Raw genomic sequence first — 27,625 nt, forward strand, 5'->3', positions numbered from 1 at the left:
TTGGTACTCAATCTGTCCCCCATGTGATTCCCAATACCCATTTACTTCATTTCCTATTCTTCTCCTATATGTATTAGAACCTCTGGCCAGATTATAAAAGGTCTACTCTTTTTCTGTAAATCCACATAAAGTTTCCTAACTTCTTACTTTGTTCTTTGTGTTGATCTCATGCCTGGAAGGCCTTTTCCTATATGTCAAAATCTTTATTACTCTTTATATGCCCTCTCATATGTCACTTCTTTCCTGAGAGTTGCTTTTCCTGAGCCTCCTATTTGGATGTGATTTCTTTGTCCCTTGGAATCCTTAGCTTTGTTCACCCATCTACAGGATTTAAATTGTCTTGTGTGGTCATTTGTCTGTGCCTTACTTTCTCATTATTAGCTTACCTATGAGGAGTGTGGAGTCCTAGTGTGGTGCTATGGGTTAATGCACTGGACTGCAAAGTCAGTTTGAACTGCAAAGTTGGTGGTTCAAGCTCACCAGCTGCTCCTCGGAAACCCTATACAGGGTCGCTATGAGTGGGAGATGACTCGACGGCACTTCACAACAACAACAACATGAGGAGGGTGGTGGTGGTGGTGCTTGTGTGTTGTTTGTTGTTGTTGTTGTTGTTATGTGCCGTGGAGTCGGAACCGACTCATAGCGACCCTGTACAGGGTTTCCGAGGGTATAAATCTTTACGGGAGTAGAAAGCCTCATCTTTCTCCCGCGGAGCGACTGGTAGTTATAACTCATAGCAACTCTGTATATCGTTTCTGAAGCTGTAAGTCTTTAAAGGGAGCAGAAAGCGTCATCTTTCTTCTACGGACTGACTAGTAGATTTGAATCACTGACCTTGCGGTTAATAGCTAGCTCATAATCCACTATGCTACCAAGATTCCTTATGAGGAGAGCACACCTTCGATTTACTCATCGCTAATTCTGGCGGGCAGTTTGAATCCACCCGGAAGTGCCTGGGAGGACAGGCCTGGCAATCTGCTTCTAAAAGGTTAATCCTGAAAACCCTATGGTGCTGTTCTGTGTGCACATGGGGTTGCCGTGAATTGGAACTGACTTGATGGCAACTAACAACAATAATTTCCTGAAACTGAACACAGTTCCTTGCACACAGTAGGTACTTAACAAATATTTTGATTATCCAACAAATACCTACTCTGTGTTTGTTGAAGACTCCATTCTTAGACCGTTGGACAAGCTTCTGAAAATACCTGCCTACCTCACAAATTGGTCCTTAATTGTAAATGTATAATGGAAATGGATAAGGAGCTCTGGTAGTGTAGTGGTTACAAATCAGGCTGCTAATATCACAGTCAGCAGTTCGAAACTACCAGGTGTTCCGCGGGAGAAAGATGAGGCTTTCTGCTCCCGTAAATATTTACAGTCTCGGAAACCCTGTACAGGGACTCTATGAGTTAGAAGCGACTCCACGGCACATAACCACCACCAACGGAAATGGATAATGAATAATAATAATAATATTGAAGCACATTGGAAATAAAGAAATGTAAAGCGTTACCTAAATGTCTTGTATCCTGCATTCCGTTATTTTTCCAGAATAGTAAACTCTGGTAAATCCCTTGTGAAACGTAGTATCATTAGATCTTGGAGGAGAGGCAATTTTGTTTCTTCGACCGGTAGGTGGTGCCATCCTCGTTTGGTGCGTTCGTGTGCAGAGATTTGGCCCTGCTGATACGCCGTAAGCCTGTCGCCTCACTGGCGCGCCGGCCCCGGAGTGTGCTGCATCGGGAGAGATGTCGCTGCTGCAGTCACTGCGCCTCTGCCTGGTCACACGGACCGGAAGCTGCCAGGTGGGGGTCTCGGCCCTTGCACCGACTCTCCAGTGTGATCTCCCTCTCCTACGTCTCTCCCGTGTGCCCGAGCGCACCTTCCATTCGACCCCTCCCTCGGACGACCTTCTTTCACTGTCCAGACCCTGTGAACTTCCGTTTTCCCACCTCCCTAGCCCCAGCCTCTCCTTGGAACCCTTTCCTGCCTAGTTAATTCCCGCCCCCAGCGTTTCTCGGTGGATCCCGCTTCTCATCCCTTTCTCCTTGTCCTGCCCAGGCGGCGCCCCTTCTTCAGCCGCCCCAGCCATGGCACACGTTTCACGCTGGCCCCTGGCTGGCTTCCTCGTCTTCCAGCAAGGAGCTCCTCATGAAGCTGCGGCGGAAAACCGGCTACTCCTTTGTGAACTGCAAGAAAGCTCTGGAGACTTGTGGCGGGGATCTCAAAGAGGTGTGCGTGGTAGGGCTGGGTGCTAGGGCCCGACTTTACCTTCTAGGAAACAAAAGGAAACCTTGCTGCCCTCTGATCCCTAAGTGCGGTGCCCTACATGGAGCTCTAGTCCAACTGAACCTCATCCTTTGATTTGGAAGCAATTGACTTCGAATCCGAATCCCAGGGTTAGTAAACCCTAGTCCATACAAGACTCCTGTTTCCTGCTACATGCAGCCGAAAGGGCTTATGTTACTTTTGGAGTTGGAGACCCAGGTCTCAATTAGGGTGCCCTCACAAGAGCTGTAGTGACTTAAGACATCTTTCCTAATCTTTCAGAGTTGAAACGTTCTTGTCTGTTTAATGAAGATACACCCTTTAGGGCTGTTTTGAAGATTAAATTTACCAAAAGCACCAGGTACAATGATTGGCTTTTAGCAGTTACTGATTGTTATTTCCAAAGTATTGTCCAGTCGGTTTTGATGCATAGCAACCCTGTGTAATGAATGAATGCTAAATTAGTTTCTTTCATAGAATTTAGGAGAAGTGGAAAGACTCTGGCAACCTAAGCTATCTTAAAGCTTCATCCAGTTCTAAAATCTGTGATTTTGTCACCCCCCCCTTTTTTTTTTTTTTTTAAAACAACAACAACACAACAACCAATTTGTAGGCAGAGAGTTGGCTCCACAAGCAGGCCCAGAAGGAGGGCTGGAGCAAAGCTGCCAAACTCCATGGGAGGAAGACTAAAGAAGGCTTGATTGGGCTGCTGCAGGAAGGAAATACAACTGTGTTAGTAGAGGTGAGCTGTCAGAATTCTAGAGACCAGAAACAGCTATTTTGGGGGTAAGGCTTTTGAGTACTCTGCCTTCTAAATGATGTCTGAGAATTGTGGTGGTGCTGGTGGTTGTGTGGCACCAAGTCAGTTCTGACTCATAGTGGATCTGTACAGGGTTTCTGAGGCTGTAAATCTTTACGGGAGCAGAAAGGCTCATCTTTCTCATGAGGAAAGTCTGAGAACGTAAAGCTTGTTGTAAATCACACCTGTGAAACATTGGTTATTAGCTAAGGGTTTAAGTAGAGAAAAGCACAGGTGTGTTGATGAGAAAATGCCTATCAATCTAGAATATCATTCCTAACGGTGAATCTCTTGGCAGCCTCGTATCTTGTTGCTGATTGTTTATTGGAGCAATTAGAGTTTAATGTTAGGAACTGTAGTCATTGGCTGTTGGGAAGAGAGTAACTATTTTAGAGGAGGTTTAGGGGCCATAATTGGTGTAGCTTCAGTATGATTAGAGTGTGAGAAATGGATTTATAAGCTGCTAGCAAAAATGATTTGGTGTTGGAGGGGACTGGAGAATGAAGTAATTATGTTATGTTGTCACAGGTAAAGAATCCCTGATATCATAGTGGATTACGAGCTAGGCTACTACTGCAAGGCCAGTAGTTCGAATCTACCTGTCGCTCTGCAGGAGAAAAATGAGGCGCTCTGCTTCTGTAAAGATTTACAGCTTCAGAAACCCTATACAGAGTTGCTATGAGTCAGAACCGACTCAGTGGTATATAACCACCACCACCACCAGTCATAGGCAAGAGGTGCATTGTGAAACTGTTTAATGAATGTGCAGGCTATTGTTAATTAATTGGTACAGCAGTAATTACTTCACTCAGCTTCTTACATCATTTAGAAGAGGAGTTGTGACTTTGAAATTCTAGACTCATTTCTATTATGTCCCGTCAGCAGCCTGTTTTTAACTTGGTTTACTTTCATGGAATTTTTGGAAACTTGTCAATAAACAGCTTATACAGCAGCATCAATTTGTTTCCGCAGGTAAATTGTGAGACAGATTTTGTTTCCAAAAATTCAAAATTTCAACAATTGGTTCAGCAAGTAGCCATTGGAACTTTGTTGCATTGTCAGAACTTGAAGGATCAACTTTCCACATACAGTAAAGTGAGTTTGAAGGGGTTACCTCCAACATTGTTAATTTGTTCTGGGTGTTTGCACTTGTTCTTCCTAATTTTTATTCAGCTAATCTCCTGTCCCACTTCCTTACTGTATTCCTATCTCTGCTTGAATGTTACCTCTTCATAGAGGAGTTTCCCTTTGTCCTGTTGCTTTATCTCCTTAGTCTTCATTCTTTATTTTTAGTATGCTGTTAAGTGCTGTCAAGTGTTTCAGTGTTTTAGTCCCACAAGTGGTTCAGACTTACCAGCTGTTCCTTGTAAACCCTACACAGAGTCACTATGAGTCAGAACCGACTTGACAGTGCTGAACAAGAAGCAGTAGTCGTATTAAATGGAAGACTGTATTAGAATTGTGTTGAATAGATGATGAAAATGTCTAATCTAGGTTTTGCCAATAACTGTGACCCTGGGCTATTCGCTTTATTTTTCATTATCTGCAACATGGGACTTTGGTTTAAATACTCAAGTCCCTTTCAGTCACCCCTTCACGCCACCCTGTTTTGGTCTTTAGCTTGATTTTTTTTTTAACTTTTATTTTGAACAACTTCAAGTTTATTGAAAAGTTGCCATAATTCTATAAAAACTTTAACAAGACTCTGTGGAGTCATCCTTTTTTTACATTGTGAAGTGCTGTCGAGTCAGTTCCGACCCATGGCGACCCTGTATAGGGTTTCCGAGGAGCAGCTGGTAAACTTGAACTGCGGACCTTGCAGTTCAAATGGCTTTGCAGTGTGGCGCATTAACCCACAGCGCCACACTGGGACTCCAGTAATTTTTAACATTAGGATGCTCAAATTATCTTTGGATTTGGCCACTGGGAGCCTGTTCCAGCTGACTGGTGTTCTTTTGATATGTTCTCATATTCTGAGCATTTCCCAACTTTCTGACATAAAGATATTCTGGACTTTTGTTGTACTTTCTCTGCCCCAGCCATGGAATTGGACACTTTTCCAAGGAATGGTAGGGAGTGATAGAAGCCAGGATCTGGGTTACTGAAATGTCATTGCTGTTTTGCTCTTTCCTCAGACAGATTTAGGAAGTGTGTGTGTTTCAGTTCCAATCTAGCACCACAGGGTTCTTCCTTCCTGCTCCCTGATAGTATTTGTATCTTCCTTCTCTCTTGCTGAAAAGTCTGACTCCTAGCAACTGCTGTAGGTTTCTTACTGATTCAGTGGTACAATATGCACAAAATAGTTTCAGAGTTGCTATACTTGACCACTGCAAAACACAGATTTACTTATTGGAAGATTTCTTTGTACTATTTGTTTATACAGTGAAGGTATGTGGTTACAGGACTATGTTAAGTTATTTGCTTTAAGTCTCCTGTGTCTACTTCCTCTCTTCACCCTGCTCTCCCCTTCATGCTCTACAGCTCAGCATTTTAACCATTCTGCCACTAGGGTTCCAATTAGAGTTATAGTGTGTTTGTTTAGTCAATTTTAGTTTTTTCTCCAGATCCTTGTTGATTCTGTTTTATGACTATACAAAACATTAACAAAGCGCCAAATGTTAAAACTACACACACCAAAAAAAAAAAAAAAAAAAAAAGACTCTTTTGGTGGGTGTGTCATGGTTCGTTCAACTCATCTCCTTTTGTTTGGGCATTTAGGTTGTTTCCAACATTTTGCAATTAGAAATAATGTCTCCATGAATAATTTTATGCCTTTGTACTTTTATTGTTGTATTATATTATTGAAAGTGTACCTTCAGAGTAAATTCCTAGAAATAGATTGCAGGGTCATAGGGAAACTGTATATGTGGTTTGGTTACATAGTGCCCAGTGTCCCTCTTTTGGGTTTGTGCAGTTTCACATTCCCATCAATGATCTATAAACATTCTGGCTTTAATATTTTATGATTGTCTGAAAATATTGATCCAGATTTCTAGGAAATTGCATTCTAAGAAGATTAAAGGCTGGGAGTTACCAATTTTTTTGACATCCTTGGTTTAATGACAATATCATCTGTATATACTTGTTAAGTGCTATTGAGTCCATTGTGGCTTATAGAGACCCTGGTAGGGTTTCTGAGGAGTGGCTGGTGGATTTGGACCACTGACCTTGTGATTAGCAGTCCAGTGCTTATCCTACTACAGCAGCATACCAGGATTTAATCATCTAAATCATTTTCTGAGAAATGTTTGATGTTTTTGCCTATTAGTAATTTGAGTAGTGCAGATAGGACTGGTTCAGATTTCTTTTCTTTGTCCACGTAGGGCTTTCTGAATTCCTCTGAGCTCTCGGAACTTCAAGCTGGGCCTAACACAGAAAGCTTTCTCAAAGATCAGTTGGCCCTAGCAATTGGTAAGTATTTGTAAGGATTTTGGAAACTGGAAATTAAAGATGGTCCCACGATGGTCCTCCAACTCTCGTGCCTAGAAGGATTAGGCTTCCAGTGTGAGAACCTGGCTGTGTGGTAGATGCTGGGGAGTGGTAAGCACCTTGAAGAGCTTGTGCTGTGCTGGAAGAGGCAGCCATTATACCAAGCCCTAGTTAATTGTTATCGTGGGCGAAATAGGCCCCAGTATTGCTACAGTTTGTAAATGCCTTTAAAATGATGAGACATGTATGGGGAATTCTCCCAATTTATAGTTGCTGGCAACTCAAATTATTTTCAGCTGTGTGCAGGCCAGCATGGTGCAGCCAGAGATGTAGGAATGGCCCTCTGACTTCCAGTTGGCTACCTTACTGTACGCTTTAAGAAAACTAGTACATCAAAAGTCACCCCACCTTCTCTGTAAAGGTATCCAGGAAAGTTTAAGAGCACTGTTTTTAAGGATTTGATCTCTTTAAAAAGATCTGGTCCTGAATCTGCGAAGGTCCATTTACTTTAGAAGCCACTTACTGTAGAAACCATAATCTGAATTATGGTGGGAGAATTAGTGGGGATTTTCCTTTCCTCCTACATGTCTTCAATGGATGAAGAGAAGTGGGTCTGGGCTTGGAGCTTGCTGGAAATTTAACTGCTTATCTGAAGCTTCCAAACAAGGCATGACTTTTGTTTTTATGAGGTCATTTGATGAATCAGTGAGTCATGTACGAGAAACCAGGCAGACAGCAGTGCATTGAGGTTGATTAAGAAATTCTGGAAGAACTGGGAGCTTCAGTCTTGTCAATTTCTGGGAATTAACTATTGAGCAGATGCTTTGAGTTGTTTTTAAACTTGTGTTGGTTTCTAGATACTCCCTTTTCATGACTTGGAGATACTGCTATAGCTTATGCAGGGCGTTTGTTCTACCTTTCATTGTATTAGGACTTCTGTCAGAAGGAAATAGGATCTTGGGAGAAAGGAAACTGGAGTCCCATTTTTGTTCTAATAAACAACTCTGAAAATAATTACATTTTTATTTTTAATGAGAGGAAGTTGAAACTCTGATGAGTTGGGTTTTGGGTTTTCTGGGGCTTTTAGTCATGGAGTTTTTCCTCATAAAGTAGCTGATCAGGAGCTATCGGTGACAGTTATTGTGGTGTTCGGGAGGGATAGTAATTTGGTAGGAAAAAGCACTTAACTGCCTTGGAGTCAGATCTAAGTTTTCACTTTAGCTCTGCCATTCATTAGCTGTGTAACCTTGGGCAGATAACTAAGTCTCTTTGATATTAATGTCATAGTATTGGTTAGCATTTGAACGTCCACTGGGTGTCAGACACTGCGATGAGTGCTTTCATATACATTATCGTGTATTTCTCCCGATAACCCTAGAAGGTGGATGGCATCATGTCCATTTTATAGACAAGGAAGCTAAGCTTATTAAATGAGTAGTAGGGTTCTGTTGTTAAGTCACTTTGGTCACAGCCTGTAAGAGGTAGACTTGAGACCTGAGTATAGGAACTATCTGACAGCATAGCCCATATTTTTAAATACCAGAGTGCCTGGTACAAAGTTGGTGCTCAGTAAAGGTGTCCCCCAGCCCTAGCCCCACCCTTTACAAACCATTTTGTCTTTAAACGAAAACAAAGTGGTATCTCTTCATCTTGTAAAAAATTCAAATGCAGAGACACTGTTTGTCAAACTTGACCTCCTCTATGCATATTTTGGTGCTATCACAGACATCACATTCTGGTAGTGTGTTGGAATTTTGTGAATTTTTTTTTTTTTTTTTTTAAATAGGGAACCTGGGAGAAAACATGATTCTTAAAAGAGCCGCATGGGTGAAGGTGCCATCTGGGTTCTACGTCGGTTCTTATGTCCATGGAGTGGTGCACAGTCCTTCACTCCACAACCTGGTGTTGGGCAAGTATGGGGCTCTGGTTGTCTGTGAGGCATCTGAGTGGAAAGCAAACCTCCAAGACCTTGGCCGCCGCCTTGGGCAGCATGTGGTGGGCATGGCCCCTCTCTCTGTTGGCTCCTTGGACGATGAGCCTGGGGGAGAGGCAGAAACCAAGATGCTCGCCCAGCCATACTTGCTAGATCCTTCTATCACATTGGGACAGTATGTGCAGCCTCAAGGTGTGTCTGTAGTGGACTTTGTGAGGTTTGAATGTGGTGAAGGTGAAGAGGCGGCAGAGGCTGAATAGATTTCAGAGACTTTTGGCCCAGGAAGAAATATTTATTCTTAGTTCTGGACATTATTACAAAAAGAAGTTATTTCCTACGCCTCTTTGTTTTTTTTGGTTTATAATGAAATAATGTCCTTCTTGGGTAGAATTATGGAATAAAATTGTTTATATAATAAAGAGAGTTGAATCATCTTGTTTGGGTAACATTGTGTTTAACTTTTGTGTACCTTACCAGTGACCGAGTTTAGAAAACAATACATGGGCCTTATTGAAGTGCCTGACAGTGTCTGGGAGAACAGGCATCAACAAGCTGCTGTTGCCTTTACTTTAGCCGCTGAACTGGTTCCCAGTCATAGCAACCCTGTATAGGATTTCTGAGGAGTGTTTGGTGGGTTTGAACTGCCCACCTTGTGGTTCAAACCAACTTTGTGATCCAGTGCTTATCCTGCAGCACCACACCAGGACTCCATATTTACTGTGTTGTTGATAAGTGCTGTCCAGTCAGTTCTGAGGAGTGGTTGGTAGGTTTGAACTGGTGTCCCTAAAATTTGTATTTCACCCATTCTAGCTAACTCTTATGGTAACATAGAATATCTTATTTTGCTTTCATTTTGTGACATGTTTGGATTATTATCCTAGAATTTCCACAACTACATTGCCTTCTGCCCCATGAATTCCTTTGGAATTGTTGATTCAAAGTTAAGAGTTGTCTGGAAAATGTGACTCATTCGTTGCTGTCTGTAGCATGCTTTGAAGGTAGTCTGTGGTGGCACACACCCTGGTTCTGACTGAATTAACAACTTTACTGAATTAACACATGGCCTGATCTGTCTTTGGGGTAATGGGTACGGGTGGGTGGTACTGAGGTTTCTTGGATAGCCACTAGGCAGATTTTGACATTCCTGTATCAGAAGAGGAATTACAGTGGTCTGCTTATCCAGGGGAAGTTTTGGTGTGATGCTTTAGGATCAGCACTGGGCTGCAAACCACAAGGTTGGCAGTTCAAACCCACCAGTTGATCCTCGGAAACCCTATACAGGGTGACTATGAGTTGGGAGTCGACTTGACAATACTTACCTTATCCAGGGAATTCACTCAACAGTACCACTGTCTCTCCATTTCCAATACTGCAACTTCTCTTCCAGCAAAAGATGAGCAGAACAGGCAAACCTCAAGTATTAAAAAGAACTCCATTTGCTCATACGGGAATCTTTATTTGAAAAGTTAAAAATGCTCTGTCACGTATAGATCTGGGCATTTGGATTTTAACTTTGGAGTGCATTTGTGAATAATCTTAATGAATTGTGGGTTTACGGTTTTGGAATGCCTATCTTTTAAAAATAAGTTTAGATCCTGGCACCAATACTAAATATTTTATGCTTAATTCTTTTGATTATCTTACTTTTGATTTTTCTAGATTCATGCAGTTTTAGTGCTTTCTACTGAAGTATTTTAGCCAAAAGGCCACAAAACCCAAAATTTGGATAGTTACCATTTGAGGTATAAAATAATTAAGGAATATACAGATGAGGAAAAAAACGGAGAACATGCTATGATTTGCAGACCCTGTTGTGTCTAAATTAGCTGAATGTTGGTAGGTAACTTTTTTCCTGATATTGGCACTATCTGCTTTCTTCTGTGGTCTTTCAATAGCAATGGTCTTGTAATAGGCATATGTTTTCATGCCTTAGAAAAGACCCTTTTCTTTCTTCAGTTGGAGCTGTTTCCAGCCAGGTAGAACAGAAAATTGCCCTCTTGTGATGCCAAACACAGAGACGAAGTCCTGTTCAGAAAGGTAATTCTAAAAAAAAAAAAAAAAACAAGGTTTCTGGTTAGAAGGAAGACATGACACCTGTCAGTGCCAGTGGGGAGGTAGGGAGAGTTAGCTGGGGCTGGAAGCAGTAGTCCTGGATTGATCCTTGATCCTTGATGGTGGGAGCAGAATGCAGTTTTCTGAAACTCTGTACTAGAATTAAATGACTGGAGAAGTCTTTAAGCTGTGGAGACTCATTTTGGTCTAGCAGGTACCAGTTTCTTGCCAGGACAATGTTGTTAGGTGCTGTCAAGTCGATTCTGACTCAGAGTGACCCCGTATGGCGTTTCTGAGGAGTGGGTGGTGGGTTTGAACTGCTGACCTTTCAGTTAGTAGCCCAGTGCTTGTCTTACAGTGCCACACCAGGACTCCAGAAGGACAATGTTGTTAAATGCCATTGAATCTGTTCTGACCCATACTGACCCAGTATAGGTGTTTGAAGAGCGGCTGGCGAGCTTCAACCACCAACCTTGTAGATCAAACCAACTTTGCAGTCCAGTGCATGAACCCACAGTGCCATGCCAGGACAATAGCTGGGTTATATTAAATGCATTAATTATAGACATTAGATTATTATAGAATGGCATTATACCCTTAATTACCATTTTTTTTTTTTTGCCCAGAAATTTTCAAATTCAAAAGTTATGAAAATTTCTTAGACATAACCAAACATCTTGAAGGAATAAGTCACTGAGCCAATATGGACTGCATTTCAAAAGCTCATGAGCAGCCATGTATGGTACAATATTGGTCTCTTCCTGTCTGGAATCAAAAAGAATGAAGAAAATCAAAGAGGTATGGAAATAAGTAGTCCAGTGGACTGATAGACCACATGAGCATTAGCCTCCCTGACCCTGAGACCAGAACTAGATGGCACCCAGCTACCACTACCAGTTGCTTTGAAAGGGATCACACTAGAAGGTCTTGGATGGAGTAGGAGAAAAATGTGGACCGAAACTCAAAATCTTAGCAATGACCAGGCTTACTGGTTGGATAGATTGGAAGAACAACCCCTAAGACGATGGCCCTTACCACTCTTCAGGTCTGTAACTTAACTCACCCCTCTGGCTCAATTTTCAGCCAAATAATAAGTCTGTACTCTAAGGGAAACAATAACACTAGGTGTGTACTTCTAGAAAAAACGAACCCTTTGAGATCAAAAGGGCAGCATTTGTCCAAGGACAGAGTTCTGAAGGGTTAGGTTTAGGAACGGAGAAGGAATGGAAACACGCAACACAGGACGTAGGATAAATTGTTACATTGTGGGGACTGCAATCAATGATAGGAAATAAAATATAGGAATTGTTGAATGGATAACCGATTTGCTTTGTAAACCTTGACCTAATTCACAATAAAAAGTTTTTTAAAAGAAAAAGAATGAGCCATGAGTTTTGGGCTGGAGTTGCTGGGTAGCTTGGCTGTTTGTTGAGTACGTCCAGTGTACCAGAACTACCCTAGGCCACTTTCTGAGATGGGTGCTCTACTTAGGGAGAGCTCCCCTTGCATCAGTCTCACTTCCTTCAGCCACTCACCTCCTTTTTGGCAGGGTTCACATCCTCAGGCAGTTCCTGATTCTGGTTCTTCAGAAGAACTTCTACAGGGTAATATTTTGGCTCGCTGTAGTCAGAATTCAGGGACATGATTGTGGTGTTCCTTATGTCCTAGGTAAGACAAGAATGTAGACATAGGAAAACCTGTTTAATGTGTAATTACAGTTCTGTATGGAGTCCTAGTGTAGCCTGTAGGATAAGCACTAGACTGCTAACCATAAGGTTGGCAGTTCACATCACCTCCTCTCCTCGAAACCCGATACAGGGTCACTGTGAGTCAGAACTAACTCAACCTTGATGGCACTTAACAACCGTTTGTATAATACTTAACATTTTGGCTTATACTAAACAGTGGACTCTAAACCTGGTTGCATGTTGGAATCATCAGGGAATTTTAAAAATTCAGACTGGGGGGGGCCTTGGAAATGCAGATTCTGTAAGTCTAAGGTTGTTGTTGTTAAGTGCCATCGAGTCGGTTCCGACCCATAATGATCCTGTGTGGGGTTTCCGAGGAGCAGCTGGCGAGCTTGAACTGCCGACCTTGCAGCTGAAATGGCTTTGCAATCTGACGCATTAACCCACAGCGCCACACCAAGTCTAAGGTGGTGGTGGTGAAGTACCATGGAGTCGGTTCCAACCATAGCAACCTTGTATAGGGTTTCTGAGTGACTGGTTGGTTTGAACCACCAGTCATGCAGTTCAAACTGACCCTGCAGTCCAGTGCATTATCATACAGTGCCACACCAGGACTCCAAGTCTAATGTAGGTCCTGGAAATTAAAAAAACAAAACAAACAAAAAACCCCCTTCTTGTATAGCCAGTTTGGCATAAATGCTATGCTTAAATCTCACTTAAATATTGGGATCACATGTCTTCTCTAGGTGTTTAGTTAGGCCCTACATTTCCCAGGTTTTAATAACTCGTGTCATACTTTTCTTAAATAACTTTTAAAGGAGTTGGTGTGGCGCTGTGGGATAAAGGACTAGACTGCACGGTTGGTTTAAACCACAAGGTTGGTGGTTCAAACTCACCAGCTGCTCCTTGGAAACCCTATACATGACCGTTAAACCCAATATAGGGTTGCTATGAGTCCGAACCAGCTCAGCGACGCGTAACAACAACAATCACCCTTAGCTTTGGAATCTTGAGTGTGTCAGAGCACACGGATGAAATTGCCAGATGGTTGCCATGCACTCACCTTGGTGTTAAAAAAGCTGATGGATTCCTGATAGATTAAAAAAGTGAAGAGACTCCCCTTAGCCACTAAAATAGGGCTAGATGACCTAAGGTTCTGTGGACTTTGTTGTTAGACACTGATAAAAATGTCACGAGTTAGAAGCTTATTTCTAAAAAATGTCAGTAAATGCAATCTCTCCTGAATGGCAGAAAGTTGAATAATTAAAATTAGTTTTTTGTTCCTTTGTTTTGAATGGAAAATCTGTTTTAAATTCTGGAAGATAGTAAAATATGGGACTTGGCTCAGAGACCTGCTTTTCTACTGATGAAAAAAAATCATCATATCAGAATAGATGACAAGAGTAGTGCTAAAAGGGACATGACACGGGGTCGCCCATGGCGCATTGCTGTCTGCCACTGGCTGTTTACCTGTGTGACTGACTTCTCTATGCGCAAACCCAACTGTTTGCCAGTGTTATCATAAGTGGTTGGCTTTAAAAAACAGAAATTTATTTTCTCATAATTTAGGAGGTTACAAGTCCAAAATCAGAGTGCTGGCTATAGGGAAAGGCTCTCTCCCTTGTTTCTTTTAGCTTTTGCTCCCAGGTAATCATGCTGCTTGGCACGTGTTCCCCCTTTGCTTGCTGGATTGCTTGTTTAATTTCATATCTCAAGAGAGATTGGTTCAAGAAACACTCTACCCTAGGTCCCTCTCTCCCAATTAGCATAACAAAGACAACTCATCCCTAAATGGGATTATAACCTCAGGCATAGAGGTTAGGATTTACAACACATAGTTTGGGGTACACAATTCCGTAACACCTAATACACTCACAGCAGTGATTCTTATGATAGCAGCAGTATCTCCCAGCTCTTCTTTTAATTGTTCATATGATTTTCCTGCCTGAGAAAAAGACAACACAGGATGAGTTGCTGTTTGTGGGAGAGGGTATCTCAGGTTTGATCTATACCCTCTGGAGGGGAGGGGAAGCCAAGGAATCAGGACAAGTGAGGGATTAGCGAAGATGACAACTCCCCACTTCTGGGACCTTGCAGGATTAGAAGGTGCTGAAACATCTGCATTCTTTAATGGCTTCCTCCCTTCTTGGTGCCAGATTTGAGAAAGAACAGTTGACTAAGAGTCAAAAATCGTGTGGCTATGGGCTGTCTTTAGACAAATGCCTTATCTGCTTAGCTTTCTCATTTATACAATGGGAAACAATACTTATCCTGGCTGTCTCAGGATAGTTTGTACAAATCAAAAGATGATGTATTTGTGGGCATTTTACAAACTTATATGCACTGCTTATTCTTGAGACAAGCTATGAAGTCTCCAACTGGACTTAGTATTCTGGTAAGTGGGAATGAAAAGAAAGTAAAATGGAAGGGTGAAGTGAGTGTGGAGGAAATGAAGCCCTGGCTTCACTCAGCCCTAGAACCTGGCCCCCCACCCCCTCACTGAACTAGTAGTCCTGAGTTGCCCCACAGTAAGAATGTCTTGTCCATTTTCTTTGCTCTTACACTCCAAATGTGAGGGTCCCAGGCCAGGAACCAACCCGTGAAGATAGGAGGCTCAAACCCCTGTTTGATGACCAAGATTGGTGTGTCCGCATCTCGGCCGCTGGGGTGGGTATGCAGGTACTCCTGAGCTGTTGCCAGAGCTTTCTCCTTCTCTGTGGCATTTGCCTCAGCCCCAATCCACAAGAAGACCTGTTGTGGTAGGGAGTTGATATCTCTTAGAGTGCTCATACCAAAGATTTGAGTTCTACATCATGCACACTACCTTATCTTACCCCTTCAGCAATTAATTGCATTAGGAAACTTTCCTAAGCAGACCAAGATTTCCCCAGAATCAGCTAGATATGTGTGGTTTTAATTGCCGCCCAGTTTAGGACTAGAGATGTAAACTTTTGGAGATACAAAACTTTATACCTCCAAAATTTACATCTGTAGTCCTGAACTCTCTTCTAAACTTTAGTTTCCTGAATCCAGGTGCAAAACATCTCTTGGCTATGCCAAGCATCTCAAATATCATACCCTAAATATAAAACTTATATCTCCACTGTTGGTGAGTGGCAACTTTCTAGTCAAGGTAGAAACCTGAGGATTATCCTGAATGCCTGCCCCTCCCCTACAGCCAATCCAGTCAGTCAGTAGGGCTTGCCAACTTTTCCTCACCATGCTTGTCAATTCTGTCACCATCCCTCCATCCCTACTCCTCACTGCACTAGTGCAGGTTGACAGCAGCCCTTGCTGGACTAGTAAATATAATGGTCCACTGACTGGCCTCCCAGTGAACAGTCTTTGTTTTTCTTCTTCTCTCCTCCACCATTCTCATCCCACATCTACTGGAATGATCTACCTAATGCATAGTCTGATCCTGTTCCACTCCTTAATTTTAGTGAATTTCCAGGATAAATTTCAAGCTTCCTGACATGGTTGATAAGGCTCATACCTATTTCTTCAGCTTCATGTCTGGGATGCTCCTTAACTCTATTTGATGTTGTATAATATTTCTTAGACTGTCCTATATATTATAAGATTTCAAGGAGTCCTAGTAGCAGTTTAAGTCCACCAGCTGTTCCATGAGAGAAAGATGAGGCTTTCTGCTCCAGTGAAGATTTACAGCCTCAGAAACTCCATACAAGGTTGCTATGAGTTGGAATCGACTCCATGGCACACAAACATCGTCACCACCCACTATAATATTTCATCCTTTGCTTTTACTTGTGCTGTTTCTGCTGCCTAAATTCTCTACACTTTCTTTACCTTGTGAATGGCTACTCACCCTTTAAGGTTCAGCCATCTCCTCTAGGAAATCTCGCAGTTCCTAAACTATGTTGATCCCCTAATATGGCTCCATGGGCCCAGGTGCTTACCTCCATCATAGTAAGATGATGTGTCTGTCTGGCTCCCCCTGTTAACCCTGAGGGCAGGGGCCTTCATCTTAATGTCACCACATCTAGCTCAGTGCCAAGCATAGAGGAAGTACATGGAGTTTGCTCCAAGTACATCCAAGATAGGATGTGGAGAATTGGCCTTGAAAATATCCCGGCCACACCCACTATGCCAAAAAGGTCTAGGTCTCTGGATTTGGAATCTGCCACTATGATCCTAAGAGAAGAGAGTGCATGTTAATAGCATGGCCTGCTTTTCCCAAAGGAGGGTGAGAATTTCCAACAACTTTCTATTTTCTTCAACCCTGGGAAAAATGCAAACTCTTGTTTGGCTCTCTATCAACAGATGTGTGACTGAATGAGCCAGTGCTACCATGGTGTTTATTCTAAGGGGTGGGAGGGGAACTAGGATACAAAATTGACAGAGTTCTGTGTCTTACCTGGTCCCATGTATCCAAGAGCATTACATCACCAGGGTTCAGGTCATCCTGGGTGAAGTCTGTGATCTCAGTGACAATGAAGCGGCCAGTCTTATTGGAACATTCAAAGAGACGGGGCTGGACATCTAGAGTTTCCTGCTGTAGTCTGTAATAGAGTAAGTACGTTTAGAGGAACTGAGCTGCTTTTAAGTCATATCTATAAGGTATATATGAAATACAGACATGTAAAAAACCAGAAAAATATATATATTAACCAAAAGGAACCTTAGGGTTCATGTAGTTCATGAGTGAGGAGGCAGTGGGAAGCCAAGAAGAAGGGGGTCATGTTTCCATACCTTTTATCATTAGCATAGGGAGTTTTCCCTCCCAGCAGGTCCCAGAACTCCACTGGCTCCTGGCCTTCAGCCACGGTGTCCTCAGTGCCATCACAGAGAAACCCAGCCAGCTCCTTAGCCATGGCCCGCTCATCCCCACTAGACCCCTGAGAGAGGAGTGTGGAGAGCACAGATGGTTAGTCTCGCATGGGCATGTTGATGTGGAACACGAAGCTTTTAAGACTGATACAGCTCAGTGTGGCTGGGGACCAGGCCTCAGATGAAGAGGCAGCTTTGCTCTAGTGCTAGGAACTGGGGAGGCAAGGAACAGGACTAGACTCTCAAACCCACAGTGGATGCTGACAAGTCTCCTTTATTTCCGCTTCAATTGGATTATTAGTGGCAACTTTTGATTCTCTTCTTAGAAAAGAAAAAAAATTTAGTTGACTTAAAAAAATTGCATTAGTAAAATTCAGACTTTTTTAGTGTACAATTCTAGTTTTGAAAAATGCATGGAATCATGTTACTAACACCAAAATTAAGATACAGACCAGTCTCCTTTCTGCTCACCCCAAATTCTTTTGTGTTACCCCTTCGATGTTAAACTCTCTTCCCTCCCCTTCTCTTAACCTCTGGCAGTCACTCTTCTGTTCTCTATCACTATAGATTTGCCTTTTCCTGAATATCATATAAGTGGAATTACACAATATGTAGCCTCTGGGTATAGCTCCTTTCGCTTAGTAATGTGTTTGAGCTGTGTTTCAGTGGTTCTTCCTGTCTTATTCCTTTGTATGGGTGTACCACTGTTTGTTTATCCATTCTCCAGTTGGGTTGTTTCCACTTCTGGGCAATTAGGAATACAGTTGCTATAAACATTTTTATACAGGTTTTTGTGTGAAAAGAAGCTTTTATTTTATTTGGATAAATACCTAGGAGTGAGATAACTGGATCATCTGGTTGGTGTGTGTGTTTAACTTTTTAAGAAACTGTCAAACTGTTTAAAGGCTGTGTATCATTTTGCAGTCGCATCAGTAATGCATGGGAGTACCTGACCCTGTATCCTTGTAAGTACTTGATATTAATTTTCTTTTGGCCATTCTTGTAAGTGTGCAGTGCCATCTCATTGTGGCTTTAACTTGCATTTTCTTAATGACTCACATTGTTGAGCATCTTTTTTATGTCGAATCTTCTATTATAAAACTTAAAATGCATACGCCGATACAAATCTGAATCGACAAAAACATATTTTTAGTGTTTTTGTTTTTAGTGTCCTGCTGTAGTCCACCAAACTAGTATGGAAAGCTTGCCTCATCCAGCCTCTCACCCCTTAGAAGTTTGTGGGGTGTCTGTTGCTGCTAGTGAGTTTCTCACTGGAAGGTTAATGGTAGGAAACATTGGTGATTCCTTTGGAGATCATTTCGGGAAAAGCTTTCCTCTTGTAAGGACTGCTCTAGCTGACTCTGTAGTCCCTTTGACCTTGCTGACATGAGCACTGGCACAAGGTTGGGCTTCTAAGGGCTGATGTGACCACTGGGCCCAGCCTTCCTACCTTGCCATACCACAGGTAGTGCTCTGCCTGGCTACGCAGCAGAAAGACATCATTGGAGTTTAGGGAAGAGGCGAAGGCTGGAACCTCCACTGCTTTGGTGTTAGATTGGTCATTTCCCTGAATCTGGAAGAGCCTTACTGGAGGATCAGGCTCAGCATTTCCTTTCCTGGAAGTTCCACCCTAGAAAGAAGAACAATGTCTGGATCTAAGGAGCATCATGTGAGCACAACACTTGCTAGTGTTTTGTGGAGAATGTGATGCTGTCTGTCTTTGCCATGTCTAGGCTAACACAGAGGCCAGGGTAAGTTACAGTTATGGTAACAATAATATTAGCTTTCATTTGAGAACTTTATTATATGCCACCTCTATGATTGGTGACTTACTGATATCAATTAATTGCTCTTCATAATAACCCTGTGAAGGAGACGAGATGTTGTCGTTGTTACGTGCCGTGGAGTCGGTTCTGACTCATAGCGATCCTGTACAGGGTTTCCGAGGCTGTAAATCTTTATGGGAGCAGAAAGCCTCATCTTTCTCCTGTGGGAACAGCTGGTAGTTTCAAACTGCTGACCGTGAGATTACTAGCCCAATTTATGGCACATGTAGGTCTGTTGAGGAGACCTACCTGACTGGAAGGAGCTCTGGTAGCGTAGTGATTACAAATCGGGCTGCTAACCTCAAGGTCAGCAGTTTGAAACTACCAGCTATTCTATGGGAGAAAGATGAGGCTTTCTTCTCCTATAAGGATTTACAGCCTTGGAAAACTTGCAGAGGGTCGTTATGAGTTGGAACCGACTCCATGGCACATAACCACCAACCACCACCTGACTAGAGTGTTAAACAGTGGAGAGAAGCACCTGTGCAGGCTGTATGGGTACATTAGGAAAGACCTCAATCATCCTGCAGTGGTTTGGACTTGGGAGTCACTAACGTGTGTTAGATTAATCCTCTTCTCACTCTGTGCCTACCTAACCCCTGCTTCTCGGTAGTGCTCCATCTCTCCTCTAATGCAGCCCCCTGCTGGCCTGTTATTTCTGCCCATTCCTGCTCAAGGTGTAACTTTATCTGGAGGTCCTTACCTCAAAGATAACCAGCTTCCCTTTGAAGATGGCCATAAAGTGGCGTGGCTCCTTTCCCATGGTGACCCGAACCTGCACAGGTGTCCCATCAAACTGCTGATCCACCTCCACCGCCTGGTATGCTGAGGCTGCCAGCTCATCCTGGGAGGCGTGGCGGCCCTGCAGAGTGAGGGCAAGTGAGGGGCCCCTCTACCTCCAGCCCAGCCCTGTGGCTGGAGGAGCATCAGTATCCCAAACCAAGAGCCTGCCCCAGGCCTACCTGCCAAATGTACAAGATATAGTGTGGCTTCTCATTCACCTTATATGTGTAGAGAATCAGATAGCAGTCTCCCCCATAAAAGAAGCCATACCACTGATGCTCCACGGGGACCAGCTCCAGGTTTTCAATTCTCCAAACCTGGGTGCAGAAGGAGACATAATTCCCTAGAAATGAGGGTCTTGTTAGATAGAAGAAGAGAGGAAGTATGTGAAGGGAGCTGGGCCAAGCTTAACAGAAAATCCAGGTGGTGGTGAGGCACCAACTTTCATCTAAAGAACCCCTTCCCCCTTTGATTCGTCTTTTCCAGTGGTGAGGACTATAACACATTTATTTGCATGATTTGAATCCTAAGAAGAACTAGATGGTCCCTATAGCCCGGTAGTCAGTAGCATCCCATCATGACTCAATCTCTGCCAGCTGAGAGGATTTGAATAGACCTACCAGGTGGAGTTACTGATAGCACATTTAGTTATCTGCCTTCCACATGTTCCTGAAGAACTGTGGGAGAACTGCAAACTTGGAAGTCTATTGAGGAATGTAAGCAGGCGCCAGGAAAGCAAGGCAGACGCAGAATTACCTGCTGCTTCCTCTATCGCAAGAACCATCAAGTGTGTTGGGGCTGCTCCCTTGAGATTGGAACCATCTCAACTTACCTCAACTTCCCCATTGCCATCATCAACCATTCTTTCCTGGGCAGCCACCTCTGGCTTGTTGTGCAGTCCAGTCACATCAAACTTATCTTGGGCAATTTTAGCTGCAGAGAAGGGATTGGGACAAGCTAAGTGAGTGAGAAGCATCAATGCTCGTTTTTCTAGAGATTTTTCTGGCAGTAAGGATGATCTGTGGTGCAATCTCACCAATTTTCCCAATGCTGAATGTTTTCCCTAGGCCTGCGGTCTGGTCCTTCACTGACCACTTCTGGAACAGCTGCTTGAACATGGCCGACTCAGCACCATCGTTGACGGTCTCTATGTTGGTGCTGCTAGGGTAACCCTTCATCTTGATGAAGCTCTGCACATACACCCACCCCAGAGAGCTGGGTCAGTTGGGGAATGCACTAGACTATTTGTTTGTTTGGGGATTCTCCCATTTGAAGTAAGCTGATGGTTGGGTCCCCTCTGGGACTTAGTCAAATTCTGAATCACTGCTGCCTAGGGGCCAAGGAAAGGGCAGAATGGGGAGCTTTGGTATCTCTTTAATAGCATGTCATCGTTGGGGTTATTATTGTTTGCAAGATCCTCTGTGCTGTATCCTCTCAGTACTTAGCTTCCCCATTGACTTTGCGTCACTTCAGTTTGCTCAGTGCGTTGTAAGTGCATCATTTAGTTTGCCTGCACGGGTATGCACTATATCATAACTCCTCGAAGACAGAGCCATTACCTTGATATGTGATATCCCCTTCAATTCTACCCACACCCTCTTTTTTAGCAGGCATTGTGTGCCAGGAACTGTCCTGAGAGCTTTACAAACATTGTTTAATCTCACGACAACCTCAAGTGATGGATAGTATCATCTCCATGTTAGAGATGATGAAACTGAGACATAGGTGTTATATAGTCTTATTAAGATCATTCATCTGGAAAAGGCAAAATCCAGATTTGAATCCCAATTTGTCTAACTTTGAAGTTCATGTATGTACATGTGGTTACAATGTTGTATGTTCAGGCACCTAATATGACTCTCCAAGCACGTGAAATGTACACAACAGAATTATCTGGACAGTGTTGTAGATTTGTAGTTCCTACCAGGGCTTTAGACATGGCCATCTGTTTCTCAACCTTTGTGGCTCCTTTTCCTTTCCACACGTAGATCTTGGATCCACTTTGGTCCAGGATATAGCAGTCCTGAAGCAGTCAGGGATAAATGTGGTTACTGCTGCTCAAGACCCCAAAGAAGGCCTTTTCCTAGGGCCTGCTTCTGAAACCAGGCCTGGCTACTCAGGCTCAGCCCACCCAAGCTCTACTTACATCATGGTTCAGTAAGTCTTGAACCAAAGGCCTCGTGGCGACCTCTGTGACGGTCAGCTGCCCAGCTGCATCTGAGACACTAGAGAAGGGAGGAGGTTAGCTTGTGCTACAGCACATCTGCTCAATTTGATGTTTTTGGGTTTTCTGGCCTTGAGTGGGACTAAGGTCCTTTTAGGAGATGCTTTAAAAAAGGACCAAGAAGAAGGTTAGATGGTTACACCCCAAATGGGGAGCCTGGTTTTCTAGGGGACACCATCCTTCTACTTCTGCTTCCAACCAGCACCCAAGTTTGTCTACTCACTGGTACAGTGTGATGTTTGATTTTTGCTGATCTATGATCTCATCGGAGACTGCAGGCTTGATAATGGAGCGCCGGCCAAGGGTGTCCTGAAGGACTTTCAGTAGCTCTGGGCTGGCTGCCTCCTTGTCTCCCTCAATCACTCCTATTTCAGCACGGCCCCCTCGCTCCCTGTCCCGAATATCCTTTGCCAGAAGCATAGCCTGCCAAAAGAGCCCAATGAAGCATTCAGCTCATCTAAGCACCCATTTTGTTTGATGGCTTTGGAAGGAGCAGCCTGGACCCTAGACATAGGAGATACTCTGATGCTGAGAGCTCAGAGGTGACAAAGTCACAGGATCACAGATTTGGCTTGTCACCAAGACAGTACTCCCAGTGTGACTCTTGGGGACAAGCCAGCATAGAAGGCAGAAGGAAAAGGCATCTCAGAGAGTACAAAGACTCTTGGAAATCGTCATACCTTCAGGCGCTCTTCACTGTTGCTCTCAGGGCCATTCCATTGGATGATGGCCTTCCCAAGGTCCATCAAGAAGACATCACCTCTGTTAAAACTGTCCCAGCTCATCTCCACCTGCAGATGAGAGCTAGACATTGTTCAGGAGGAATTCTTAGGTGCCAGGTGGGGAGACCCTGGGCCAAGGCAGACAGTGGGCAGGACTTACCTCAGTGGCCCTGAGGTTTCTTTTCCCCTTTACATGTAGGAGCCGCTTCACATCGTAGGTATTGATCTCCACGTGGTTCATCCCGGTGGCCACACCCCCCTTTTTGTAGCTGCAGGAACATCCATTCAGTTATTGGTTGAGTACCTGCTGTGTACTAGGTAACAGGGAGACTGTGGTGAATCCCATAGGTGCAGCCTCTGTCCAGGCGGACAATATATAAGTGAGGTGCAACCAATAGACTTGGTGACTGACTTTTTGATAGGGAGTTCATGGATGTCTCTGAAGAAGTGACATCTGAGGGAAGAGATCTTAAGATGAGAAGGAAGAACGCTCTGGGCAGAGGGAAGGAGCCTCAGTTACAAAGATGCTGTGACATGAAAGCTTTGGTTTTGTTCTAGAAACTGACTGAGTATTATCAGTGTGTGAGGGAAAGAGGGGCCTGAAGGGGCAGCAGCAGCATCCATAACACCACGACTCTTAAGGCCAACTTTGGAAATTGTCTGATTAAGAAGCCCCTGGATGGATTGGCCAAATGGCAGCATCAATGGACTCAAGCGTGGCAACAGTAGTGAGGTTGGCCCAGGATCGGGCCATTGTTTCCTTCTGCTGTGCATAATGTCGCTATGGGTTGTACCAACTTGATGGCACCTGACAACAACAGCTTTCCTGTCTGTTGGAGTCCTGCGGCTCCCTATGTTGGGAGAAGGGTAAGGCAGTTTGCTTCCATAAGATTTACAGGTTCGGAAACCCTATGGAGCATTTCTACTCTGTCCTCCAGGGTCACTGGTGGTCTGGATCTACTCGATGGCAGTTCTCAGTCAGAGGGGATGCTAACTGTGTTACAAGTGCATTGGAATGCCTTTGTCTCCTGACCCCCTTTTTGTTTTTAATCTTAAATGCAAAAATTTGAGTTGACCGAACTCTTCAGTCTTGGCACATTATCATCACTGTCTTTACAAGAACCCTCTAGTTTTAAGTGTGCATATATTCTTTTTGTCTGCATGTGCTCCCAGCTTCTCCCCACTCTAGGCAACCCTCCTAACATGCTTAATTAATGTCTCTATTTTTATTCTGGTAAAATGTATCCTGTTGTTTTGCATGCACGTACTTTAAAAAAAAACCCAACTGATCTTCTGTTACGTACCTCTTTCTTTCTTTCCTTTCAGATCTGTGCATGTGTTATGTATATATCGAATCTCTGGCTTCTAGCTCCTACATAGTCTGTGGTGTGCGTGGAGCATGCACCTATCGGGTCTCTCAGGATAGACACCCGTGTTGCCTGCAGCTTCCAGTCACCACTAATGACCTGGTTCTGAATATTCTGGTTTATGTGCCCTCACTGACCTGGCTGAGCATTTCTATGAAGTACAGAGCCAGAAGTGGAATGTGTCCAAGTGGCAGCAGACTGCTCTCTCTCCACAACACTGTGCCAGCCCACACTGCCATCAGCAGGGCACAAGGACCCTATTTTCTTGCAGTCTTGCCAATAGTTCACACCACCCAGTGCTGGGGACAGCATACGCAGACCCTGGGTTGATCAGTGGCAGCCCCATTGAACCACCTCTGAATATAATCAGTTTAACCCAGATGCTCTTCTTCCTCCTGAAAGTATATAGGAATGTGATAATTAAGAACAATGTAGCATTTTAGGTATAGATAAATGAAGCCCGGTGCCTGAGATCTTGCTCACAAACAAAAGTTTGCAAAGTGTACAGAGACAGCTTGGCTCCTTTCAGGAACCTTGCTTTATGTTAAGTATCCTTAAGAAACCGCACATCACTGCTCTAGATCATTTAAGCCTAAAAATTAATATATAACAGCTTGATTGAACCTTTTTTCTGTAAAAATAAAAATGTTAGATTGTTAAGAAAAAACTATGAAAATATCTTAAAAGTTGTTCTTGTGAATCATTATGTCCTGTTTTGAATGATTAATCACATTTCAGTTCCGTATCCTATCTTAATCACATCCTCCCTTTGTGACATCCTCCCTTTGTGAATTACATCCTTCCTTTGTAATAAATCCCTCCCTAAAAAAGAGAATAAAAGGCTGAGGTAGAGTGAGTTCTGCATGCAATGCTGGGCAATGCTAGGCAATATGTTTGCAGATCTGTCTACCTGCCAGCTTGCATCATATTTGTGTGTCTGTCTTTTTTGTATATATTTCATCTTTCTCTGTCTCTATCCCTTTCGCCGCCAGATCTCCCTTCTTCGTGACACTTCGTGACACTTCCTTGTCGAGGCTAGAACCTGTCATAGGACCTCGACAACCCACTTCTCTGGTTTATGCTACTCTTATAGGCAAAAGTGACAGCTTTGATTTGATTTACATTTCTCTGATTGCTTTCTTTATATGCTTATTGGCCCTTTGTCTTTCCACTGTAAGCTTGCTCTGGGCATCACTACTCACATGATGCCCTGCTTGAAGTAGCCCCGGAAGGTGTCAGACTCATGGTCTTGGACCTCTCGGTGCTGCACCGGGCTGCCTCCGAGGTAGTCATCCAGCTGGGTGGTGTAAATGGCCGCACAGCTCTGCTCGTCCTGAGAGGAGTCCTTCCCGATCCAGTAGTGGATGTCCTGGGAGAGGAGACTTCCCACTCTTCGGGTCTGGAATGTAGCCAAGAACATCAGGTCAGGAGGTGGCCCGCCTCTCTGCCCCTTTGCTGCTGGGATACTGATGACAGTATCCATTCAGTAGGCTTAGGATCCCCTTCTTCTCTGCAGCTATCCTGGCTCCTGTGCAGACCTGCTGTGTGGCCCAAGCTCTGGCAGCCCAAATTCCTCCCTGTGTTTGGGGACAGTGGACTGACTGACAGCTTGTTCCCAATATAAATGGGGACCAGCAGGGATCTTGTCAGAGCTGGATGGCAAGGCTCACTGCCCCCTTGGCTCCACTGAGCCACCAGCCCTTCACACCCTCAAGCTGCCATGTGATCCGTACAGCTGTGTGCTCACTAAGGTGGGAGAGTTTCCTCCGCTAGAAGGAGCGCTGGGAAGCAGGGGCCTTGAAGTGATCTGGTCTTCCTCTGCTCGCCTTGAGTCTGTGGCCTGGTGCTGCTGTTCTGCTTGCTGAGGTCAGTGCCCCGCCCTCTGAGGCAAAATTAAAAACCCTAGCAGACCTGAGGATGGCCTTTGATGGGCAAACTGGAGGTCTTCTCTGTACATCACCAAGGAAGAATCAGACGGAGAGCCTGGTCTCAAGGGTGAAGCTGGTAGGGCTGTAGGGAGGATGGTACTCACCGAGAGGACCACGTAGCAGTCCCCCTCATAGAAGTTGCCATGGGAACTCAGGGGTACCAGCGCCAACTCCATTTTCTGGAAGGACAAGGGGGCATTGGCTGTAAACCCTCTCTCCTCCCTCCCCCACAAGCCTCTTCTCCTTCCGCATCCTTTGGCCTTGGGGGTAGCCAAATGAGGCATCCCTACTGGCCTTACAGGGCATGACAGTCAGTCCCAGGATTCCTGTGGCCACTCCTCTGGCTTCTGCTGAGCTCTGCCTGCATCACCTAGAATCCAATTGGGGTCCCTGTCCTGGTTTCCCTTCCCCTCATCCTTCTCCCTGCTTCCTGCTTGTTCTCACCTTTCTCTCTTGTGCTATTGTGGGCAGCCTCATGAGCCACCTCCAGTGCTTTGCAGGGAAAAGAGTTGGATGTCAACTATCAAGTAAAAGTACTGACTCTAGGCAGCTGCGTAGTGTCTCCAACACTGTTCCCCATCGCTAATCATTGACCACCCTATGGTATTCAAGACATGAAAGCTGTATTATGTGGGACTGTGGGCTGCTAGTGCCAGCATGCACTGGGCTTCATGCCCAGTATCCCTTATTTGGAGTCACTGGGTTGGGGCCCTGATCTGTCACCTATATGTACGGCTTGTTCCAGGAGGGCCACACACAGAGCTCAGATTTAGACTCCCATCACCATTTCCAAGGGAGCAAACCTGCAGCTGTACTAGCGTATGTTACATACATGGGGCTTCAAAAGTTCATGGACAGATTCCACTATCTTTTCATTTAATTGTTTTTGAAACCCCCTTTTATAAAATGAGCATGTTAAATGTAGAAATGTTTAGTAGACCACAATTTTTATAACTATTATGGTACCTATTAACTTTTTTATAAACTGGGAGACTTAGTTAATGGAAATAGTCCGGGCCTCAAGCTCTGAGCATCTGGCTAGTGAGCAGTGGCTCCTTCCATGCTGAGGACAGTGAAGCAAGGGGGCATCTCTGGGTTTTGTGCAACAGCAGTTGGCTGGACTCTCAGAGGGGCCCTGCAGCTGGCAGGTGGAACTGCCCTGTCAGGGTGGTCCCCAGCTCTAGATTGCTGGAGCTCAGAGGTAGGATGAGCAGTGCCCTATCTGAGTGGTCAGTCTCTCTCCCCCAACTTTGTAAGAGCCAGTGGAGAGGACATGTTTCATTTCCCTGACTGAAGCAGCTGGGAGCCTGCTAGGTGGACCCCACCTGTTTCTCTGGGCATTTTCTGGAAGTGCCGACTCACTGAGCAGATGGCTGGATAAAGGGTAAGCTTAATTTTGCTTGGAGCATGGCTCTGCAAAGCGAGGAGCAGTTCCTCCACCTGCCAGCCACTTGCCTCAAGCCAGGGGCCAACTAAGGATGGGAAGCCATGCACTTTGATGTGACCTCTTACTGTTCCCAAAGCAGAGTGCTCGAGGGCAGTCATCTGCAGATCTGGGCCCTCCCCGCTCACCTCTATTCTCCAGGTGATGATCCCAGGGTCGTTGCCCACAGCCCTGAAGGCGCTGCTCAGAGACATGGTGCTGACGTCCCAGGGCTGAAACAGCACAGAGCAAGAGGGGAGATGATGCCTTTCTAATGGCCTGCATCGATCCAACTTTCTCCGAAGTCACTTCCAATCTCTCATTAGTGGCCATACCTTGTCCTTGTGGTGCATCTGTTACCATCTCACAAATAATGGGGGAAATGATTT

At 44.3% G+C, this 27,625-nt stretch overlaps 2 protein-coding genes across 2 annotated transcripts; one reads left to right on the forward strand and one right to left on the reverse strand.

The window, feature by feature from the left end:
* The first annotated feature begins 1,746 nt into the window (after window positions 1-1,746).
* Window positions 1,747-8,777, forward strand: TSFM (Ts translation elongation factor, mitochondrial). The gene is made up of 6 exons (XM_006859503.1): window positions 1,747-1,808; window positions 2,065-2,235; window positions 2,885-3,013; window positions 4,043-4,165; window positions 6,394-6,481; window positions 8,286-8,777. The coding sequence occupies exons 1-6, from the start codon at window positions 1,752-1,754 to the stop codon at window positions 8,690-8,692; spliced, it is 975 nt and encodes a 324-aa protein (XP_006859565.1). The 5' UTR covers window positions 1,747-1,751; the 3' UTR covers window positions 8,693-8,777.
* Window positions 8,778-10,136: 1,359 nt separating this feature from the next.
* AVIL (advillin) lies at window positions 10,137-27,471 on the reverse strand. The gene is made up of 19 exons (XM_006859504.1): window positions 27,386-27,471; window positions 25,918-25,992; window positions 25,088-25,284; window positions 22,679-22,787; window positions 22,477-22,587; window positions 22,020-22,219; window positions 21,719-21,797; window positions 21,497-21,595; window positions 20,609-20,762; window positions 20,405-20,505; window positions 19,752-19,889; window positions 19,493-19,651; window positions 18,414-18,593; window positions 16,886-17,031; window positions 16,551-16,695; window positions 14,735-14,923; window positions 14,049-14,117; window positions 12,020-12,148; window positions 10,137-10,475 (listed from the first exon to the last, which is right to left on the reverse strand). The coding sequence occupies exons 1-19, from the start codon at window positions 27,449-27,451 to the stop codon at window positions 10,362-10,364; spliced, it is 2,460 nt and encodes an 819-aa protein (XP_006859566.1). The 5' UTR covers window positions 27,452-27,471; the 3' UTR covers window positions 10,137-10,361.
* Window positions 27,472-27,625: the final 154 nt, after the last annotated feature.

The sequence above is a fragment of the Chrysochloris asiatica genome, unplaced genomic scaffold, assembly GCF_000296735.1.
Source record: "Chrysochloris asiatica unplaced genomic scaffold, ChrAsi1.0 scaffold00033, whole genome shotgun sequence".
Lineage (NCBI taxonomy): Eukaryota > Metazoa > Chordata > Mammalia > Afrosoricida > Chrysochloridae > Chrysochloris > Chrysochloris asiatica.

Coding starts and splice junctions, on each gene's coding strand:
- TSFM (XM_006859503.1), top strand. CDS start 1,752: ATGTCGCTGCTGCAGTCACTGCGCCTCTGCCTGGTCACACGGACCGGA. Junction 3,014..4,042: donor ATACAACTGTGTTAGTAGAG/GTGAGCTGTCAG, acceptor TTGTTTCCGCAG/GTAAATTGTGAGACAGATTT. Junction 6,482..8,285: donor TCAGTTGGCCCTAGCAATTG/GTAAGTATTTGT, acceptor TTTTTTAAATAG/GGAACCTGGGAGAAAACATG.
- AVIL (XM_006859504.1), bottom strand. CDS start 27,451: ATGTCTCTGAGCAGCGCCTTCAGGGCTGTGGGCAACGACCCTGGGATC. Junction 14,118..14,734: donor GGGACCCTCACATTTGGAGT/GTAAGAGCAAAG, acceptor TCTTTTTCTCAG/GCAGGAAAATCATATGAACA. Junction 12,149..14,048: donor CTATCATAAGAATCACTGCT/GTGAGTGTATTA, acceptor TGTCTTACCTAG/GACATAAGGAACACCACAAT.